At 37.4% G+C, this 24,233-nt stretch overlaps 1 protein-coding gene across 1 annotated transcript in view; it reads left to right on the top strand.

Annotated features, from left to right (window-relative positions):
- The window catches only part of CA8 (carbonic anhydrase 8), a 50,442-nt gene extending 28,466 nt beyond the window's left edge, over positions 1-21,976 (top strand). Inside the window, exons 7-9 of the mRNA XM_026054708.1 lie at positions 2,759-2,871; positions 9,696-9,868; positions 21,520-21,976. Of these exons, the coding sequence (XP_025910493.1) occupies positions 2,759-2,871; positions 9,696-9,830 (248 nt within the window). The 3' untranslated portion in view covers positions 9,831-9,868; positions 21,520-21,976. The remainder of the gene's footprint in view (positions 1-2,758; positions 2,872-9,695; positions 9,869-21,519) is intronic.
- The last annotated feature ends 2,257 nt before the right edge of the window (positions 21,977-24,233 follow it).

Genomic DNA, 24,233 nt, shown 5'->3' with positions numbered 1-24,233 from the left:
ACCTGGAGGGGGAGCTGTATGTAATCCTTCCATTACTTGTGCATAAAATAGGAAGCTGGTATTCCTCAGACAGTGCCTGTTTTCGCTGAAGAAAGAATAAGGTTACCCACTTATCAAGTTAGCTTTCTGGTAACATCAAAAGACAATACCAATGCTATGACACCTGAATAACATACAAGCAACAGTGTCAATGGGAGGAAATTCAAATTCATGTAGCAAAAAATTATAGAGTAACAATAAGAAATAACCATTTACTCTACCTTGTCTTGAAAAAATACATTTCTAGAAGAAAAATGTTTCTTCAGTGAATGCTTCTGAGCTAAATTCTGTGTCATAGTGGCAAGAGCTTTAAACTAATTTTCCAAAGAAACCCTGATCTATATTAAACTATATTAACTATATCAAAAGAACATTATTTGGGTTGCAAAGTCAATTGCTCAGCAATTATGAATTGCAGGAATTAAGGCTGCCTGTGCCCCTTTATACGTAAGCATTATAAAACATCCTTTAACTGCATGACCAGAAACTATTTTTTACAGAACCCCTGCTTCAAAGTTCCTGTTAGATGCTAATCAAGTCACATAAACCTCATTTTTAACAAGTGATCTCTAACTATGTGTTCCTCATTTTCTAGGTGCCCGACTTGAGATCATGGGGTCTGATTTGCAGAAGTGCTGAGTGCTTACAGCTGCAACTGAAGTCAATGGGAGCAGTGCTCTGCATAAAGTGCTATAGAAAGTTAACTACTCTGAGAAATCAGGTTCTAAGCATCTCATACTGCACATCTCAAATGAATAGATGCATTTGACCTTAATCTCTCTGCGTCTCAGTTCCCCAGCTTTAAAATTGGGGGATAATCTGTCCTTCCTCACCACACTGGGGTGTTGGAAAAATAAATTAATTCATGTTTTTGAAGCACTCAGTCAGTGAAGAAATGAGTGCTTTAGAAATACTCATGAGGAAATGAAAAATTAGATCCTTCTAACAACCAGGATTTGAATAGCATGGATAAAAGAAGACCTAGGACCACGTATTGAACTGTGGGAAAGCCAAATGTTAGTAGCTGCTATTCAAGAGAATATCATCCATCTTTGCAACTAAATGATGAAAAGTTCTCTAGAAAAATCGTACACGTTCATGTCATGAAACTGTCACAATGCATGCACAGGAAGGGCTGAATTAATTCTTGCAACTCTTAACTTTTGAGTGTTTGACAATGCAACTTTCTTTCAGTGGATATTCTGTGTAATTCCCTAACTGTAAAAGAAAATTACACCAGTAAAACAAAAGCTATTTACTGACAATCACATGCTGCATTAGTAAGGTTTAATTCTAATGATATTCCTCTGAGTTGCTAGTGAAATGGCAGTAACAGGTTAGGTCAACCAAGCAAACTTATTCCAGTTTCCAGCATCACATCCAGTCCTTGTCCTTGGTCACAATCTTCTCTAGCTCCCTGTCAGGGTGAACCTCCCTTTGTCTCCGTTTTCTCTTTAGATTTGATGCTTGTCCGCTCTTTTCAAATCAGGCAGTTTCTTCTACATACTTCATAATCTTTGTTGGGGAGCCATTGTGAGTGTGGCCTACAGCAGGAAAAGACAACCCCACTTAGTCTCACATCTGAAGTGCAATGGGTTTGGAATCTCTGGGGAATTTAATCATTAAAATCAAAGTTGTTGCGTGTAGAGTTAAACCTCTGCTTGGACAAACTGTTGTACATTTTAATGAGAGATAGCAGAATAATCCCTGGCATGCCCTCTTGGCTTTGGCAGAGTTTTACTTTTGAATTAAGGTGCTCAACACTGTAATTTGACAATTTAATCTTCTCCTGAAAAATATCCCCCAGCAAAGGCCAAACTCCCATTACTAGCACTGAATCAGTGAGCAACCATTAGCAATATTGAACACACTAAGTTTTCAGTACATACTTAATTGCATTCTTCATGTCCTTTAACATGTCCCTAAATGCTTTGCTAACCAAACAAATAAACAGAATTCTGAACTAAACAATTTGAGCTGAATTGTTTCCACCGATTTTTTTCTACAAAATTAAATTCATCCTTAAAAGATATCTTAAATATAGAATTCAGTCCAAATTTAATCACCACAGCCCTTTTCATGCCTCTACCTTCTAAATGAGATCTTCCTTACAGCTTTTGACACTAATGTTTTCTGCCTCTGTTAGCAAGAGATAAGGAGTTTAGAGCTCAGTCCAGCAATGAACTTTAAGCTCCATGCAATATTGAGCTTGAAATTCTAATTGATCAGAGTGACAAGAAGATATCTAATTCCTCCATCCCTTCTTCCAAATATGTGGAGCTAGGCACAAAGGAGAGCAGATCTACCAGTCATTACAGTAGGGAATGTGGGATCAGGAAACCTGGAGGCTCTTTCCCACCATATTATTTATTTGCTATGTAACTTTAAGGAGTTGAGCACGTGTTGTTTTTCACATCTCTAAAATGACATGTTCATCTATAAAATAGTCATTTCCAGGGAGAAATTACTGTAATGTGAGGAGATTTACACACTGACACGAAATTAACCTCTTTTCAAATGGGAGTTAGTGACTGGACTCATGTATGTTCATATGAGAAAGTAGTGGACAGTACTTGGCAGGCTATAAGTTCACACCTTAGCTTACTGCTTACTAACTTTGTCATATGAACAAACCCATGGCTATCATAAGCTATCACAATTAAAAGACACAGTCCTCTTCCTTAATGTCATTAAAATTAAATATTTTTTTTAATTTCAGATCCTCTACTACGTGACTACTGGGTGTATGAGGGCTCCCTAACCATTCCACCCTGCAGTGAAGGTGTCACCTGGATATTATTTCGCTATCCTTTGACTGTGTCCCAAGTGCAGGTAACAGCTGTGCTTAAAGTGACCTTAGAATATGGTTATGAGCTAAAGGTTATAGCATGCAAATACATATATGAGGGTATTATATCTGCTTCTCCTTGAAGATCCCATTAGATCAGTACATGACTTTTCAAGTAAAGGTTAAGCTTTTTGAGTCATTGAAAGCAATGGAAAGGTCAGAGATGAAAAACCTTGTTATCATTTATCATCTGCATTTAAAATAATTCTTTATTAAAGTAAAAGAAAAGGGAAGAAAGAAAGAAGTCAATGGGCAAAAGAAATTCAATTCTTTGTAATCGTAAGCTTTCAAATATCACTGCTTTTTGATGTTAAAGGAACAAAAAAGCACAGGGAGACACTATGTCCTCGAGAATGAAAAATGTTAACATAGTGTAGGTTAGCTATATTGCATTGAACTCTATTTAACTTACCTTGCTCTTCTTTTTAGTTCTATTTTATAATAAATGGCTAATGAAAACTGCCTATTTCAATCTGATTTCACATATATGTATTTTTAAGTACTTTTTTTTATAATACCTAACATTCACTGAACACCTCTATAGAAAACATTTCAAACCTGTCTACAAATAATTCCAGTGAAAACAGCTGGCACTGAGCAAATGAGTATTATCCTGCAGTCTGTGAATCCTAGCTGGAGAAATGTGGGTATAATCTAAGTGAAACCATCTAGAATCCTTGAAGCTGAATGCTTTAATTTTTACTGCCTGTTCTGAAAAATGCACAAACAAAAGGAAAAAGAAAAGCATAAAAGGTGGTAAATTAAGATTTAAATTGTTTCAGCTTTAATAGTCTAAAATTTTACTAGTAATAATATCAAAATATTCTAACAACTTCTCATTTGAAATTGCCAATGTTTCTTTTCGTATGAAAACTGAATTTTAGTTCTAATCTTAGGATAAAAGCAGTAGTCCCAATAAACTTATTTGTAAGTTAACTGCAACTTAAGTATATCCTATTATGACTCTGGTATTTATTTGGTTATGAAAGGATAAGTCTTATGATTGCTTACTACTGAGTAAATGAAAACCTATCTACTGGCATTATTAGATTCAGAATAACTTTTAAAGACAGAGTATATTTTCTAACATGGCAGCTAGTCAACCAGCTATGATATGGACAAATAAGAAGACTTAATCAGAAGTGTAAAGACCATAGCTGTAAGACTGAGCCGATGTATGACTTCTTATTTCATACTTGTTACATATTTTGTAGTCTCTATTCCCTAATTTTGTATGCCACTCATAGAATTTTTAGATATATTAATAAATGACTTTTAACTTAATAAATGCTATTGTAAGAACAGTAGTTTTTGTGGGCTATAATGGAAGAGAGGGTGTTCATAGTATATAATTAAAATAACTACAAGACCAACTTGTTTCCCTGTAGATCTGTGGCTAGCTAACCAGGTATGCTTGCATACAGTCCTTCATAGGCAACCATAATCCAGTCAACGCACAGAAGGGGGCACAGTTCAAGCCATCCACGCATGGTGGGAGAAGGGAGTGCGGAGGATGGAAAGAGGAATTAAGAAAGTAGAAAAATGTGACTTCAGTCAATATGTGTGCTCATTTACCACAAGAAAACAAGATGGTAGAATGTGGTGTGAAGGGGATAAAACTCCACGTGAGAAATATTGTGCTACTGATGTAAAAATCCATGGTTCAGCACTGCTTTTGTGCTTTAATTACTGAGCACATCTTGAATACTTCTCTTTAAGAGAGATCCTCCCATGCACACATAATATCTAGGGAAAAGCATGTGATTCATGACAATGGCCTGGAGCTTTAGGTGAGGGATAGCTGGCTTATGTATTGCCTTGATGAGTTATAGCATGGCCTTACCTGGGACTAAACTAAACTAAACTAAACCCAATCCAGCAAGAACATTGCAGTGATGAAGGACTTATACGTCATGGATGGCTTGGGTGACAATACTGCCACCCTGCTGCTGACATAGCATGCAAGTAGATGTGGCTCTGGAACAGAGTGAGATTGGAGCGGACTCATGCCAAGATGGTCCACAATGCTTTGTACTCATTGTAGATAAGCATCAGTTAGAAAAAACATCACTGTTACTTAGGAATACAGCAGCATTAAAGTCAAGGTTGTGCAGAAGAGCCTTATTAAGGATGCGAAGAGCTGTTGCCAAGACGGGATAAAAATTTAACTTACATCAGATACTCCTTTCAGATGTCAGTTGGGAGCAGCTATGAGGCAAGTGAGAAACAATGATTCTGGGATTTCAAAGTCAAAATGCACTGAGAGTTCTCCAGGGTGACCAAAATAAGATCTCTTTGTGAGTGCCAAAATACCTTGTTATAACCTGGGCATCCAAGTCTTTAACTTGTATTCAGCATTTTGACTGCAGTTAAGTAGCTGAACTTTTTGTGCATATGAGTGAGAGTACATATGAGAGATTCCATTTAAGGAGAGATTAGAAATACAAGAAGTCTTGTCTGTGGAAAATAAGAGGATGTAGTATAGCATATACCATTTCAAATCATCCATGGAAGGCTGGTAAATGCATTTAATTTTATTAAACATGCTTGTAGCAGTAAAGCGTAGTTATCAGCGAAAATGCATTTCTAGTTAATTTAAATACATTTTTTTACATGTGTCATTACCTTGTAGAACTTTATTCTGTGGGATATTAATGAATACAGTTTTTGAAACTTCGAACCATTTATATAAATAGTAGCAGTGTCTGTGATTATAGCAGGTAAGAGACGAATTCACGGCTTTCTGTTTTCATGCATCAGGCCATAAAATAATCAGCTTCTGAGTGTCAATAATAAATTATAATAAATAATGACACAATCAGATATGGAATAGGGTTTATTGCCTTCCTCCGATGAAGCTGAATACATTGGAGGCAAGATACTCATTCACATTCTCATTTCCTGTAATTAATGTAGCAGTATTGATTAGCTTAACATACTATAGGACATAAGGGAAAACAAAATGAATAAAATTATAATTCTTGTTCATGGGCATACCTGTATAATTTCATATTTGCTTATCGTAAAAACAATAGAGAAGTAACTATTTTTCCGGAGGTGTAATAGGCTGACCATTTCAAAGTAGATAAACTTTTTCTCCTGAAGACAGTTTTAAATGGTAAGGTTCAACTGAATGCATGGAGTTGATCCTGGTTTAAGCCAATGTAAATAAAAGGAGAATCATCTCCATAGGCATGTCACTTCAGCAGCTGTGGTCTGAATATGTTAGTTATGTGAATAGCAAAAGAGTAAACTGGGACTGCAGCATCAGCATGTGCATTCCTAGAATCTGATTCTGCTTACACTGAAATCTGTGACTTGATGCTGCGCTCCTTACTTCCCTCAGAGAGTGATTTCTTTCACAAACAGTTCTGTGAAGTCTGGATAAAGTGAATGTTCTCCACTGAGAATAAGGGCTTTGCAGTCTGATTCTTGGAGTTATATTATTGACCTCAGTGGAAAGGAGATCAAGCCTTGTCTGGAAAGCTGCCTTGTGCTATTGACAGTACTCTTTTTGCACATCTCTGCCCTCCTTTTGTGTTTTTATCATCCTCACTTGTCTCATGTTAAAGTATACAGCAGGGAAAGAATTACATGTTGACTGCTATTGTGAGACAGCTAGCCCACGTGTGTAGATTGCAGAAATATAATGAAAAAAATAGAAATCTCCCTCCTAGTAGGCCTGTAAAGAGCAGGAAAAGATGGGGAAAGACTTGCTCGTGCTTCTCTCCACTATATATTTTTAAAATTGGATGTTTGCGAATAATTTGCTTTGTGGTTCACTGAAGCATGGAACAAGTACATTGTCTAAGCCAGTAAGAGCAGTGATCTTAAACAATGATACAGTGAGGAGCTGTTCTGCTGTACTCGTCGTCAGAGTTAACTGGTTTTGTATTGAGCAGCTAGGTCTCTAGTCCTTTTGTCTAGCTGATTCAAAATCAAATCATTTTAAAGGACAGAAATAGTAACTAGCACAGACAGAGCAGAAATTATGCAAAATTTGTGTAGTCTGTGAAATAAAGCACTCCGTAAGGTTTGTGGTATTCTGTTCACTGGGAAACAGGTCTGTTTTCATGAAGGCACATGAAATTTTCAAGGAAAATTATAATGCTCCTATTTCTCGTATAAGAGAAATGTGCACAGAGAAAACATGCAAATATTCTTAATTTTGTTTGTTCTGTTCTTCAGCAAATATTTAAGTAAAATGGATTAAGCAATATTAGGCATTGTGGGGAAGTGGTATAAACATTCATTGAAAACTGTGCAAGATATAAAAGCTTTGTTTTTGCTCAGTAGAAATGTGAATGTTAACATTGTGGATTTACTCTTCCACTGGGTAGAATTTGATCCTGAGTTTCATTGTGAACAGGACTGGGTCAGCCTCAGGGTCTTCTGGGCATGAGAAGAACTTTTATGTATGGCTATTTCTGTCGAAGGTGTGTAGATATCCAAGGATTTTATCTGTGTCCCTTGAAAGTACCTATTTCCTCTATAGTCCTACAAGGTGTACTTCACAGCACTGATTTGTGAGAGGATTGGGGTAGGAAAGTGGAGAGGAGATAGTAAATGATCCCATGTTACACGAAGCAGAATCAGTGCAGCACACACATTCCCTTTTCCACATGGAAATTTAATGGAAAAAGTAGTATCAGCACAGCTAGCGTTCTTTCTAGGCAGGCGTTCTTTTTTGACAGAACCACTTCTCAAGAGTGAAGTGGACAACTGTGTATGTAGAGGATCTCTGTCAGATGGGTCTGAAACATGATATCAAAGATTGAACAAGGAGGCTAGCAGGCTCAAAAGTGATCCCTCCTCCAGAGTGAGGCTGCAGTTCCTGACTTCCCTACAAGCTAAAGGACAGGCATAGGGATCAGGTCAGTTCTACTTTCTTGACTGAACAAACTGGAAGCTGCTTTGTGAGGAGTACCTCCTGAGGAAAGTTTCTACTTTAGGTTTGGAGAAGAGCATTTGTAGTTAGAGTAGCAGATAGTTCACAAATGCCAGCTGTGCACAGAGTCGGCTTTCCACTCTCTTTCATCTGTGTTTATTTGAAATCTCTCATTCTCAAAAGATCAAAAAAATGCCGCGTTCTTGTAAAATGCTCCTTCCTAAACTACATTTATTTCAGACTTTGCAATGTTGATTCAGTTCAGCAATGGTGAACGAGGCTATCTTACAGAACCCATTCAGTGATTTACCAGCATTTGAGTCCGGAAGACTTTTTCAGTTCACAAGCCTGTAGTGGGTTTGTTTTCAGTTTGATTTAAAACATAAACATAAAAAAACCCTTCCAGAATAAGGATCTGCCCTTAAAAACACTTTAAAGGAGTTTCACAGTTTTTTCTGCCTTTCATCTTTTCAGTCCAAGTTGCTGCCTTATATCTCAGCTGCAAGAAGCAGAAGAGTGTTGATTTCTAGGTACAGTGGTTTTTGAGGAAAAAGCAGCAGAGCAAAGCTAGCCTCTAGATCAACTAAATAAGTCTGTATCATTTATGCTGTAGAGTGGAAAAAAACAATGAAAGCAGCTGTCTTTCAAATTGCAATAGGAAACTATTCTCTACAGGCAATATAAAAATAAAAATGCCATTACCTGCTGTTTAGTACCTCATTTCCTTTAATTCTGGGATCAGATTTGTATTCTCCCTTTAGTCCCGCATAGGGTGTTTTTCATGGAGTAGTTTACCCTTTCTCTCTAATCTCTCGGCTGATAAAATGATAAATGATAAAATGATAAAATATTTCAAACTCCATTATGCTTTCTGTGGAGCTTCAGTTTCAAGGTACAGCTGAGCTGGATAGTGAGGCATCACAGGGTCAGTGCAAGTACAAGAGGCTCAGCCTACATGGGTCAGCCTTCAGGTGGGTTTGCTGTATCCAGCTCAGATAGTTTGTCAACATGCCAAAGTGAAAACAAATGTAGTTTTTTAGTAATTGTACTCATTTAAAATAACGGACTTCTAAAAACAATACTATTGAACAATGAGGTGTAATGTTGCTGAAAGATGCATTGATTTTCTTGGTCTTTTATCACACATAGCTCAGTGCTGATACTGGGTGTGGAGATGAAAGCTACTGACATTTATCACCAATATAAATCAGATAAAACTGAAAAATGTCAAAAAGTGAGATTAATAAGTCAGTTATTTCCTTTGGATCAACTGAAATATTTTATATGATCATTTCAAAATTTCAAAATTATATTTGATTAAAAAAAATGTTTAGCACTTACATCTACAGAACCTTTGAAGTGTAGTTTCATTTTGATTGGAAAAAACATGATACTTTTCAGTGTAAAGTGTTGACAGATTTCATCTAAAGTTGAGAGTCTGATCAAAATGCTCCTAGTTTAGCAAATAATTTTTATTTAAATGAAGCAACAATTTCAGGCAATAAATAAATCACTGAAAAAAATTCATAACAGTTTCCAGTTGACTGAGTTATTCCTGAAATGCACTTTTTTGAAGAAGACCAGAATGATTATTCTGCTGTAATAACTCTGAGGTTGATTTGTGGGATGTAATCTACAATGGATGGGAAGGATATAGGTTCCCCCCCCCAAATGATGGAAATGTGAAGGATAAGTTTGAAAAACCATGTGCATAAAAGTTCTTATTTTTCCCTACATGTTACGTGTTTTTACAGTGCTGCCAATTATTTTAAAATGGTAATAATGAATATTTAAATACATGGTATGTAAATACTCAAAGAGTCAAAGCTGCAACAGTGGCTGGGCATGGCTGCTTTTGATCATTAGTCCCATGGTGAGGAATGTATCACAGCTTCTTCATGTTTGTTTTCTGCCTTTCAGATAGAAGAATTTCGTAGATTGAGGACACATGTTAAAGGTGCAGAACTTTTAGATGGCTGTGATGGAATCTTAGGAGATAACTTTAGACCAACTCAGCCACTTAGCGACAGAGTCATCAGGGCTGCATTTCAGTAGCAGAAGAGGAAGAAAAACAAAAATAAATCATTATTCAGGTAAGTAAAAGCTTAGCAGAAGAATCAAAACATTGAAATAATTTTCATTGGGGAGATTTTACTAAAGGAGAAAAAAATGCACAGAGGACATTGTCACAATTGTAAATCTTGACTCTGTAATATTTTATTTTATCCTGTGGTAAAAATAGTTTGGTTTGTCTTCCTGAAATGCTAAGAATTAGGTTCTTCTGTGGCTGGAATCTGGTATGCAATTTAATGAATTGAAGTCTTTGTGTTGACTTCAGTTGGTAGTGGATCAGGCACAGTTAGATCACAGTTATTTCTTGCAACTTTAAAAATTCTGCTACTGCAATGAGCAGCAGCAGATTACACCTAAGGTTATGTGATAGATTTCCCAGTTATGGAGGTGCACTGGTTGATTTCTTAATTTGTTTTTATAAGATCAATCATTGGTGAGTCTTTCTAGTGTTAAACTTTAAGAAACAGGGTACTAATTCTGGAAGGTTTCTTTTTGGATCTCTTCTCCCTGTGTTAGAATGCTGTACTTTTCCAACCCAACAATGAGTCTTGTGCAAAACCAGTGCAGATACAAGAGGAGACTGATTAATTAACTTCTGTCATGGCTAMTTTTTCACATTTTTTCATTTATCAAGGTAGTTGTTGCTTCTCATCCTTCAGTCATGCTTCTAGCCCCCATTTGCTCACAGAGCAAGAATTTTAAGTTAACTTTAGATTCAGTGCATAAGAGCTAATACACATGTGAACCTGCATTATCCACATTTGAGTTATTAAAACCTCCTATGTCATGTTCCCCCAGCCTCTATCAGTTACAAGGAAAATTCCCTCAATACTCTACTGTTACTCACTAAACCTCATTACACTTAGGTAATCAATGTTTTACTATAATGAAAAGCCTGGTAATGAGATTCTTAGAGACTTAAAGAAAATTTGCTATCAAGACTAGCTACTGTGGAAGTAGCAAGTCAGACAACAACATTTATGGTTGATTTTGCAATAGAAGTGGCCCCATCTACCACTAATAAGACAGCTACTCTGAAAAGTCTTCAAAAAAGAATAAAAGTCTTCATTTGCTTTCTGTAGTAAGTCCTGCTTCTTTGTAACATAAATTAATAAAAGTTTTCAGCTAGTATCATACAACAAATTTTATTTAAATAATAACAATAGAGTTGTTTTATTGTTTAAATAAAACTCATTACCCTATTTTACTGGTAGAATCCATTATATAAAGGCATTAGCTTTTCTGTCTGCACTTTTCTTCAAAACCATACGCTCACAAAGAGAACCAGTTTATCCACAGTTTCACCTGGAAGAATACTGCTGAAGGGTTTTGATATGCACTGTAGGGTAAGGACATTTATTTGTGCATTAAATTTTTGTCCTATCTAAGTCAATGACAGAACTCCCTGCTTCACTTCAGACTCTGCTATGGAGTCAAGCCTTTTCATATTATGCTCTGGGTCCAGCTCCCAACTTCATATGAAGTTAACAAATGATCAGGCAGCAGATAACCCCTGACACAGATTAATAATTTAAAGCTTCCAAAAATGGATGCATTAAAACCCAGTGGGAAGATTATCTTTCCTCCTGCATGTGACAGAAATTATTAAATTGGCTGGGACAGTAGCCAACAATTTGATGAAGGTCTTTCAATATAATGTAAGTATTGAAATATTTTCCAAGTATTCCTTTCTATTTTATAACCTCATTTAATATCAGCATCCCAGAATTTAAGCGAAGAAAACAAAACATTGGTCCTTCCATTARTATTGTTTTCTCGTTGCCATATTTAATTTTGGGCACATCTCTAAGCCCAATTCTCAATTAGATGGTTCTCTGCAATCACAAAATGTCATCAGTTTAATCTGGAAATGGATGATTCAAATTCAACCCAACTTGTGCATAAAAATTACTTGGGAAAATCATAGCAATATTAAGTACAATTTTTCTCTCAGTGAATAATGCCCTAAGGCCAATGCAGGTGATTCAAGTCTCTGTAACAGTGAAATTACTTGACACATTGACTTTGAATTTTAAGCATGAAAGAGTTTTACAACTGCTGGAACTGAAATGTGAAAATTTCATTTTTGCTTTCATGTTTGGAATTTTATTACATTTGTCAACACTTATAAATAATTGTTTTAAATAATATTTACCTTGGCCATGCTTCACAAAATAATCTGCAGTTTTAATTCCTAAATGGTGGAATTTTTAATATAAGATCATAGTATTCACTGTAGGGCTATGCTAATTATGGATGCTCAAGCACTGAAAAAGAACTGTGACTATAGGCATCTTGAGAGCACACATAAGACATGGGCTTTGGCTCTCCACACCTGATTGAATTATTTATCAGAAATTCATTTGGTCAAGTCCTCTTTTTATTTTTGGATGCCTCAGTCCAAATAGCACACAACCAGTCAAGGGTTCACAGTACATTCTTGCTACTGAGTTTGTCTCTGATGGGCTGGGAACTAGATATATGAAGCCTAAAAAGAAACCACGTGGCTTTGATCACCTCCAGAAGAGGAAGAAAACCATTCTACTTACTTTGTAGCTCTTTCCTAGCACTGTTTTCTCCAGGAGGAAGGTGTTGAGGGACAGCAGCTCCCCACAAAGGTCAGATATCCTCAGAAAAGGCATCTTCTCTCTTTCATGAGAATGAATAATGGTGCTTCACCTGGGACTTCTTATGTTGGCTGAGTATTCCTATGAGGACTCAGTAGCAGGCAGGGAGATAATAGTTTGCAGGGTGACATCTGCATAATGATCAAAGGGGGAGCATCCCCTGCTTTCAAGACGAGATTATCTTTTATTTTGAAGCTCTGGTATGCCATGAATACTACAATTACAAACACACGGGTGGACTTCTTTTCTGACATGATGCCCCCCCCCCTCCTCCTCATGGCTGCTTGAACTCTCCTGTCTTTAGAGTTTCCAATATTTTCTCTTTTATTCCAAGCCAGTGTGGTGCAGCTGCTTGAAGAACCTTGAGGAACATTAGTTTCTGACCTCATGAATCCATCAAGGAAAGGAGGAGACAAATGTTTCAGTGTAAGTGGTGTATAGAGAAGAATAGAAAGAGGTTGCTTAAAAGGTCTAATTAGTTTTGACTGAATCAGAATGCTGGCTCTAAGTATGCCATGTTCAGAAATCTTCAGAACATCTGCTCCTCAGCCGTGATTGAAATTTTGACAGAGCTGAGCCCTTTGTGGTTTGTCATCAAATGGCATATAAGATGTTGATCTATGATGCAATTTGGGGTAGTCTGATGAACTGAAGGCAGAGATGACCTGAGCGTGGTATACCATGGTGTGATCTCAGGTAAAGAACAGATTTTTTTTTTTTTTGAGTTTGAGGGTATTTTTTCTTTATCATAAGAAAGGCCAGATCTCCAAATAGTCCCCTGCAGTTCTAGAATGAAGTCTAACCAGGCTCTAAAGGGTGTGTTCAGGAGGACACAGCAGATAAAGAAGTTCATCTGAACTTTTTAGCTGCGCTCCTCTCTTTAACCATTCATTGGCTGTAGGATAAGTAGGTTGCTGTCTAGTTGGCCTCTTTTAACTCTGCTTTTCCACAGAACCAATCTACCCAAATATGCACCTGTCTCCTACGGCCTGGGATTAATGAGTCTTTATATTCTATTCTGTGGAGTTTCTTGAAATACATCCTTTACCAAACAGTCTTTATCTCCTACAGCTGCTGAAGTTTTCACATCCCATTTCCCTAGAAAAGGCTTTTTTTTTCTTTTTTTTTTTGCTATTTCCAACCTCTTTCAATCACATCCACCTGTGATAGAGCCAGTCAGGTGGTAAGGAAGTTGGAGGGAAAGCTCAGTGCAGATTTGTTTTCAGGCATGACAGGAGAACAATTTCAGTTATGTTTTAGTCAATGAAGAAAATAGAATCATAGAATAGTTGAGGTTGGAAGGGACCTTTGGAAATCATCTAGTCCAACCCCCTGCTCAAAGCAGGGTCAACTATAGCAAATTGTTTAGAGCCTTGCCCAGTTGCGTTTTGAATATGTCCAAGGATGGAGACTCCACAGTGTCTCTGGGCAACTTGTTCCAGTGTTTCATCACCCTCACAATAAAAATGTTTTTTCTTATGTTTAAATGAAATTTCCTGTATTTCAGTTTGTGCCCATGGCCTCTTGTTCTGTCACTGGATGCCACTGAGAAGAGTCTGGTGGCATCTTCTTTACTCCCTGCCATCAGGTATTTATGCATGACAGATGTTCCAATCTCTTAATCATCTTCATGGCCCTTTGCTGGACTCGCTTCAGTCTGTCCATGTCTCTCTTGTACTGGGGAGCCCAGAACTGGACCCAGCACTCCAGATGTAGTCTGACCAGTGCTGAGTAAGGGAGAAGATCACCTCCCTCGACCTGCTGGCAACACTTTTCCTAACGCAGCCCAGGAGGCTGTTGGTGTTCTTTGCACATTGCTGGCTCATGTTCAACCTCTTGTCCGCCAGGATCCACAGATCCTTTTCTGAAAGAAAAGGGAGAAAGGATAGCATTGTGACCTTTGTGTTACTACTGTTTTTTTGATACTTGTCTCAGAGCCTTTGCTAAAGGCATCAGGCTACTTCCTGATAATTTCAGATGATCCTGGAAAAAATATTTGTGGTTCTTATTGTTATACAGAAAAGCTTAAAAATGGGAACAACAAATGCTATCAGTCTTAGAAAGCAAATAAGAAAAACCCTAAATCTACCATTCTTACTAAAGGCAAGTCTTTTGCCTATTTGGGGCCTGATTCATTTTTTTTAAACATGTGATTTGTCAGTATTCCAACAGGCTATCATATTTTTGGGCTTATCACCTTACCTGATGTATGGATAAATACTTTTTCAGTAGTGTATTTTTCACTGAAAACAGCATTATTTGTGGTTTCCAATGGATGCACTGCCCTCTCTTTAATCCTTGTTACTTTACACATAATTGATTTGATAGACCTGCCTTCTCTGTTATATCAGTGGCTAAATCTGTAAGCTAAATTCACAGAAGGTACTGAGAATTTTTACAGTGAATCAGAAAGATGTCTGATTTTAAACACATGGATATCAACTTGCATTGATAATGATACTGAATTCAGTGTGGCATGCTTAAGGAGTTAGACACATGTCTACATTTCTTTGCAAATCAGGGTGTATAAACATGATTCCGTGCATATTATAGTTTAAATGGCTTTGCTTCCCTTGACTCAGGGAAGGTCAGATAAATGCCTGGTACAGAAGTCATGGAAATCAGTAAAATTCTTTTAATAGAAGGCAATAAGACTTGGTGCTAAAAAAAAACTTGTTAAAATCATATTTAGAAAATATTTTCTTTTGAAATGAATAAACTTTAATTTATTTACCATGAAGCATAACAAATAAACAAAAGAATTTGGTCTTCAATGTGTTGTTTTAAAAAGTGCACATACCAGTTACAAAAAGAATGGGGTTTTTTTTGCATCCATAAATCAAGACTTGTCTTCCAGGTGTGGTGATGGTCTTTACCTATTCTATCTACCTATCTATGTTATTCCAGTTCTCCTGAACAGCTTTGTGACTGATTCAGAAACTCCTAAAAAAGCATCAATTTTTATTTACACAAACACACATACACATTTGTATGTACACATACATCTTTAGTTGACCTCAGATTGTCAGTAGCTGCAAGTTTATCCAATGCCCTGTAAATTATGGTAGTTGAAATTAGCTTGGATTAAAAACTGTTCTTAATATAATTACCACTTTCCAAGCTATACTTCTTTTTCCTCTAATTTTGAATGTATGTGACATCATTAAAATACTAAGGGATTGTGCTAGGCCTAAGGAATAGGAGAGAGTAATTTAGGGTGGGAGGAACAGAGACAGCATACCTGGTATTGCAGAGACTATCTGCATAGTATTATGGGGTCTGAGCAGACAAGCAAAAAATGGCACAACATTAGTTTCATAATACAGGATAAGGAGAGAGGGCAGTATGGTGACAGTATCCATGGCGTTTAGTACATGCATGGTGCAAATTTATTTTTGGAGCTGCTGAGCTGCTCTTGTGGCAGCAAAGCCATGTACTACCCCTTCTATAGGGTGTTGAACAGAGGGTCAGTGTTGCCAGTGGGAGTGAGCTATTACTAAACGGGTGGTTGTGCATTCCCCTCTTTGTGACATTGCACATTGTATGATATTGGTAGAATATACTTTATGAAAGGACATTCAGATAAACAGTGAGCTGTGCGATTATGCATTGCCTTTGAGAACTGGAGTTAAGAACAGCGTGATTCTATTTGTCATTTCTTAGTCTAAGCAGATCTCAGTGAGCTTCATGCTTTAATGGAGGTCAACAATACCAATTAGTATATATCTTTCCTCTCAGTTACTACTAGCCTTTGTGGTTCCTGGAAGCTCAAAGACAAGTTGCTCTGAGGAAGTTCCTACGCTCATGGATTTTATACTTTCCTGTTGTGTTGATCCAAAGCTGGAGTGAGCTTTCAGCGTCCATGCATCATTAAGCTATTACAACCATTCTTCTCTTTTTCCTGGTTTAAAAAAACAAAACAACTATCAACACTGGCTGTTTAGAAATATAAATACTGATTTCCTAGATGTGATGAAATAGGAATATTTGTTCTGCTTCTCAGCAAGTGATTTTTCATCAGTCATTGTTTGTCTCCATGAGTTTTGATTTTGTGCTTAAGAAGGAGTTGGTTTAATTGTTGTTTCTGTCTTTGAAAGAGGCTCAACATTATGTTATCAACAAAACCGACTATTGTTCTCCTGTCTTTAAGACCTTCTGTAGTGTGCACAACACTGCTGCCACTTCAGAGTACTTGAGAATGTGCTTACATTTGAGAGCATGAGCAGACCACAGGACAGAGGGCCAAATACCTTTGGCTTGTGAACCGCACACCATAATCTGAGAGCTACTGGAAACATACTAGGAACACGGAGGAGTTCAGGAGAGGAAGAGCTTCAGGAATGGTTGAGAGATACTGCCTTCTCAGGTGGCTTCACACTACTTCATTGTAATAGGAGGGAATGGGACGTGAGATTGACACTGTGATGTCAGCCTGACTTGTTTTCCTGCAGTCGAGGGAATTAGTAGTAAGATTAGTGGAGGAAATGAGTGAGTAGCAACTGGCTACTTCTGTTGCTTGTGTGACATATCTCTGGCACAGGAGCCACAATGTTTCAGTAGCCATGGGCAGCCCAAGAGTCATAGACTGACCACTGCTGTAGCAGGAATTCATGCTGTATCCAGGCCAGAGCATCAATACAGGGAATCATCAAGCCCTAAAAGAAGAAGAAAATGAAGAAAACCATTTTAAATTCTAGTTGCTACCAGAATAAATAACATGTTGGAATTGTCCTTGTTCAGTCCTTTACTGAGCTCCTTTTAGAAATACATAAATACTGGTGGAGAAATGGAAAACAGGAAGAAGGGGAAAAAAAGGAACAAAATATTGCCTCTTTTTTAAAGCTAAACAAAATCATGAGGTAGCCTAGGAATCAGATCTCTGCTATATGCTTTAGATAAGATTCCTTTACTTCATGTTGACAAGGGCTCCCAAATTTCTTGGCTCCTGGTTCTCTATCAGCAGCACACACTTTTTGCAATCCACAATGCATTCTTATCATCAGCCTTTTTTCGAAAAACATTGCGAGAGTATAATTTCCAGCTGCTCACAGTAAACCATGTATAGTTTGTGCACCACTACTCAGAAACTGATTGATAATATAATCAGGAACACCTGTCTTAAAAAAAAACCCTCATGGCATGTTTATTGGCAATTTCAACACAAAAGCTAGGGTCTGAACACACTGAGACCTTGCTATGTTGTTTTCACTTATGGGGAAAATGCTGCAAATTCGTAGTGAAGGAAAATGGTAGGAAGTTTAAATCTTTTCTGATAAATCTACATATTTTGTAAAATATAAAGAATCTGTATTAGTAGGTATAAAATTTAGTGATGTAARCTCTCAGATGTCAAGGATATTAGAAGGACATGCAGATACATGTGTATGATCATGCACACAGAGAAGAAAGCATACAACATGCAGATGTTTCTTCAGCAGTATTATACAAGATGTGAGAAAGTGGAGTACATTCTCTCTTACCTAGATGAAATCATGCTGGGAAATTAAAGCAGAATGTTACTACTTCATTGGAACTGAGGGTGCTAATATTCACAGATCTTTATTCTTTTGGGAATTTTGGATTCTTTCATACGGATGAAAATCATGCAATTAAAGTATGCATTTTGCAAACAGACTCTTGTTAAGCAGATAGTAATGTTTTGAAAACAGATGATAGAAAACAAAACTGACAAAGTTATTTGGGTTACTGAAAACATTTTTGCAACTTATAATTCTTACTCAAGGAAAAGAATACCAGTAGTAACTGTTTTTAGCAATATTTTATAACTAACACCAGAGGCTATGAAATATAGAACAGTGTTAAAAAGCAAAACATATTTATAATTTTTAAAACATATTTATTTATCCTCACAGCTCAAGAGAAATACAGATACACTTTAGTTAGCTAGATGATGTTAAATACCCACAGAGTCAGATGTGGACCATGGCACTGAATAAATTGTGACCTTGTCATGGAAGAGGAATACAAGATGTTACAGGAAACATAAAAGTTAATGAAGTAGTGAGTCTTCTCTTCTGAGACACTCTGAAATCCATGCTTGACCATGCTTTCAGGTGCTGTATTTTAGATGGGATAGGAGAATGGTAATGTGTAGTCAGTGTTAAAGTGATCTTACTACTCATGTCCTTTGAAATTTTTCTTAACTTTTTAGTTTAACCTAGTATTAAGGAGGAGGAGACAAGATACTTTCACAGGGACAAAATGGAGACATTGTGTGAGGCAACAATGGTAAGGAATATGGCAAGACAAAAGAGGTGGAAAAGCTGTCCAGAAAGGGGATTGTCTACTTCTAAGTAGCAGAAGAATGGTTTTGATCTTGTGTGGTGATCTTGGCCTAAGACTGCTGCAATGGGGTATCTCATTTCCTCCTTGTCAGATGGAATGGCATATTATCATGGCCATCCTATTTCGCTTCTCCATATTCCATTTATATGTACTTTTCAACACTTTTGGAAAACTTTGAAAAGTAATCTTTTACACTGAAGTTTTCTTACATCTTTTCTCTTTTATAATTGTATTCTATTACTATGGAAACTTGGGACCTTTGGTTCTTAAAAATATACCAGTGTGAATCTATCTGTGATCCTATACCTTGTCTCTGAGATTAAGTTACAGTCTTGCCGTGGCATTGTTGTGTCAGATAGACAGTTTTGTTCAAGAAAATTTACTCTCTCTTAGGAAAATATGTACATAAAATTAGTGTACCAAAGAATTAGAACTAAATATGCAATCATAATATTTTTTTCAATAATTTGCAGTAAAATATTGACAACTATTTTGGAAACAATGATTTTTTTTTTTCCCTCAAGAATTATTTGTGAGTTTTGCTTAACCTGGTTAATATTTCTCTGTTTTAAACCATGGTTATTGTGATAGGAGCCCTCAAATTCCCCAGCTATTTACAGTTTTTGATGCTGATCCTGAAAGCTTTTCTTTGGGATAGGTGCCTGACCTGCAGAGAAGCCCCCAGAAGCAGTGGGACTTCATCTATGTACAGGGCTCAACCCAGCAAAGGAGATTTCAGAGGCAGACATATAAACTTCAAACAAGCAATGCGTGTAGGCAATTTTCTGATTATAATGCACATGCACATTTATATAATATTTAGCTCAATTATTACATTTCCAAACACCCTTCAGAAGAATAAGAGAAGCAGGTATCTTGATGTGCATAAACCTTTAGTCTGATTAGTGTGATGCTGGATCATATATATTGTTAAACAGTGCTTTGAATTTAGCATGGTAGAAAAATTATTCTTAAACAAGAATAATGGGTAAACATGAATAACAACACTACTAATATATACAATTAGGCTTTTGTCAGACAATATATTATGTGTTTCTGTAACAAACACAATTGATATCTTCAGACTGGCTCATAATTAGGCTCCTTTCCAAAAGTAATCCTTTAATACAATAGCTGCCCAAATCCCTGTTCAACTTAATTTCACTGACTTTGATTTTTGGACCAAAAGCATTAAGCTTGAACTAGTGAAAAATGTACAAAGTGTGCATTCAATTAAGGAGTAATTAGATACTCAGTCACCCTTACATCTCACTAAGGATTAGCCAAGAAAGAAGAGAAATACTACTAGCTGTAGTGTATAGAACAGTTTTGTTAATTAGTTTAGCACTAATTGAGATTGAGAAGGTGTCTCTGTGTCACAGCGTTAGTTTGCCTACATGGAACCTTAAGAACACAAAGTTTCTGGTTTCTTCTGAGCATACTGTCTCAGATTGTTCAATGTAATGCCCTCACCCAGTATCTTCTGTCCACTCAAGAGAAATCTTTCTGTTTACTTCCAGGGGAGGTTGGTCACTGCACTCTCATATCAGTAGCCCACTGAAAAATGTACCAAGAGTTTTTCAAAATATGAAGAATAACTTGTTATTGTTAAGTGTTTTTATGTTATACGTTTATATCAAGGCCCCAGGAAGAACTGGGCATCTGCTGTACTATTACCTAAAATATGACTAAAACTAGCTGTTTTGTGAAGGGCTTGCAGTCTCCCTTCGAAGGTAGCCAGTAGAAAGTTCTTTAAGTTGACCATCAAATGGTCCTGCTGCCAAACCTTGTGACTTTGGATGATAACCAGAGAGCACAGGGAGATCATTGCATAGTTTGTCATCTGTGTAGACACCAATTTCTTAACTGCAGTGCTGGTGACTGGCTGCCTCTACACTACCTTCATCTGTAAAAAAAAATGTATTGGGAACTCTCTAGGGAGGTGTTGACTCTGCCTGCAAGCAACGGTAGCCCCAGGTGATTATTTGCACCCGAACACTTAAGGATTGGTGTATTACTGTGTAATTGTTGTTACTCATTACTTATTGAGCTATAACTGGCACTAAAATAACCTCAGGAAAAATGAGATTATAGTACAATAGAATGAAATGTCACTCTCACACCTACCACTTCTGAACTGAGAAGCTCTGGGGCAACCTGAGTAGCTGATTTCCTAAGGTTATGTTGAAACATAGTATGTGTTTGCATGAAACCAAGTACTGGTTTATCTCTAACGCTAATGAATATTACTATTAGGAGGGACAAATTGGGTCATTGCCTTCTATCTTCTCAGCACATCTGACTCCCATGAGAGCTGTGTACTCGCACTTCACGCAGTAGAGCTCCTAAAATGGTAAATGGTAAAAAATTCTGTGTGGCTAGTGTATTTTCCTGTCTAGTTTACGGCTCTGATCTTCACATTAGCATCAATTACCTGATTGATTCAGAAAGCCAATAGAAAAGCTTTGTTTCAAGGTAATACTTCTACCAGTGCATTTAATGTTGCAATTTCATTGCCATTTCCTCCATTGCTATTAAATCTTCCAGCTTTGGCTTCAGCCTAAATGAGAAGAATCAGGCCCATTATGTCACTGAAGTATATGCCCTGAAACTCCCCCCACCTGCTGTCATGAAACCCCTGCTTTTAGTTTCCCCTGTCTCCCTGGCTGGACATAAACAGTCTTTCAGACCTACTGTGGAGGAATTTCAGTAGCATAATTGTTCTATTCTCTTTTCAGAGAGGGCGAAGACAATGTTCCCACAGTGCCCTTGGATGAGAAATGGAAACTTTCGAGACTGCTGCTTCAGTTGAACCACAAAGCCTGTATTATTTGCCTTCATATAATTCAGCCTTGATAGACAGCTGTGACAGTTGGTCTGTCCACACGGTCCAGTGAAATTCTGGGAATGGGTCTGTACATTAACAGGAAAAAACACATTAAATCTTCCAGTTCACACTGTTACCTATTTTAAAATAGTAATTATCATTACTTAAGTAGTTTCTTTACTCTAGCATTCAATAATGGTCTGTGATCCAAATAGTACTAGTTTTAAGCTTGGTGTGAATGTTATTATATATAGCAGTTTTTTTGAATTTTGAATTTAATTTTATTTTGTAGCATTTCTTGTGCTGTCATTAATTTTTTTTCTGTAGAGGGGAGGTACATTCTATAAAGCTAATAAAAGCATTCTTTGTGCACAGAGGATATTATATAAATACAGAAATAAGTTTGGGGCAGAAGGGAACACTGCTGTGCCAAACCTATGCATTTAACGTGGTTTAGCTGAATAAAGCCGAGTGACATTTGCATTACTAGGAACCTTTTTGAAATAAGGAACCATTTTGAAATAAGGAAAATTAACCAATGTACCAATAAACGGAGTCATCTGGATTATTTTCTACTTGGTGAGTCATGGAATTTTGCAGAGATATGTTCAATTCAGGCAGAAAATTATAGGCCTTTGTTCTCCTGTGAATTATGACAGTTCCATTTGTTTCTGCATGTTGCTGAGGATGGTGGTCTGAGGACCTGCTCTGCATGTCCTTAGCTCACTGCACAGCATGGAGATTGCCATGCTGGGCCACACAGGACACAACACTGGCAAAACAGAAAAGGGAAAGGTAGCCTAAGCCAATTAATCAAGCTCATAGCTTCTGATTCCTGCACAACAAGCAGATCTGAAAGACAGAGCCAATAACATGGTGGGAAGTAGCTTTGATCACCATAGATATCAGCATATCTAGATATCTATAGATATCAGCAGGTCCATTTTCCTAGCATGAAGAGGGCAGGTTTATGCAGAGACCGATGTGAGTGGAGGAACGCCTGAGGCACAGATGGCAAGCTCCAGGCAGGGGCACCATGGAGATGCAAACAGAGGGTTCACAAAGGGGAGGAACTCCCTGGGAGCAGATTGGTGAATCATCAGTCACAAAGACATCACCATGCAGTGGTAAATGCAGGTCGCAAGGCATCCTTAGTCCACTTCTTCGGAGCTGCTGCTGAATAAGGAGTTACGAATTCTGAGTCATTTACGTGTATATTAGGGGCAGCAGGAACAATAGGACAAGCCCACATACCACGCATGAGCTGGGCAAGGGGAGTGAATGCTGCTCACTACTTCATGTGTTTGTAAGTGTGTATTGCGGGAACATTTGCTACCACTGGAGAGACACACGCTGACCTTCACATCATGTATTGCAATGAATGCATAGGAAATACACAACAAGCCACACCTCATGAAGTCGTCTGTTCATTTCTGGCTCGGGAGAGTTGTAATAGCTGAATTGCTCTTTGTGCCTGTAGAAACTCCTTAGATTTTTAGGATTGTGCTTAAGAAAGTCCCTTTCCACCTCCTGACCAAATTCAATAAAGTATGACCACATTTCCTGGAAAAGAGGATCACAATTTCAGTGCAAGCCAAAAATACACCTTCTATCTGCAATGTGCCCAGCACTTCCATAATGACAAAGTAGTAGCTTCACTGGCTACTGTCCTTCATCCTTCAACAATGACTCCACCAGCAGCTGCAGCTGGAGCCCAACCCAAGATGCTGGGCACCAGAGTTCAGCCTCCTGCTGACCCACATCTTGCAGCAGGAGTCTTTGCATGAGGTCTGCTGCAAGTAGAGCAATGTCTGATCTACAAAGGCTAGGCTGGACTCTGTGCAGTTTTTGACAGTAGCCTGATAATTTGTTCTTGTTGTCGGGCTGGGCTCTAAAGATGTCAAAAAGAAAAAAAACCCAAAAAACTAGGAGGCAGAAGTCAACTGGTTTCTGCGAGTTGAAGACCAAACCCTATACCCTTGTAGGCAGCAATGAAGGAACCCTCCAAGAATGGAGTGAGCCAAATTCTGAATCCAGCAATTCCCAGATTACGTCTACAGCTCATTCAGAAGATCTTTTCACTTTGCGTGTAACATATTATTAACTACTGAGTATTAACTGAGAGTAACTGTAATATTAATATGGCAAATGTTGTTATCATGAAATCTGAGCTAGATTTATTCTCTAAATAAATATATTTCTTATCTTGGACCTGGACAATATTATTCTGGCTGTGAAAGAAGGATATATTGCAGTGCAAATGATGTAATGTCTCCCCTAAAAAAATGAAGTCCATTATTTCCCTTTCCTGTGCTCCCTTCCTGTGTTTACTGTTCTTTCCTGCATTGCCTTGTACAGTGAAGTTTTAGTTGGGTAAATTTTACAGCTGAGGGAGCAACTGAGATTAGCAAACCTATCTCAACATTAGTGAGACTTTTTGTGTCTTTCTGAAGGCTTGGCTTTGAAAGAAAAAAAACAGTAAAAAATGCTTAAAACTGTATTTTGTCTTTAGAACTAGATCTAATTATAAGAACAAATTCATTCACAAAACACGCCCATTCTAAATTACAGATTGGTCAGCCCACATTCTTGGTGTGCTGCGAAAAGTTAAATTAGTCTTTCTGG

This window comes from Apteryx rowi, unplaced genomic scaffold, assembly GCF_003343035.1.
Source record: "Apteryx rowi isolate R43461 unplaced genomic scaffold, aptRow1 scaffold_96, whole genome shotgun sequence".
NCBI lineage: Eukaryota > Metazoa > Chordata > Aves > Apterygiformes > Apterygidae > Apteryx > Apteryx rowi.
Note: the sequence above shows the minus strand (reverse complement) of the source record. Positions and strands in the feature narration are given on the sequence as shown.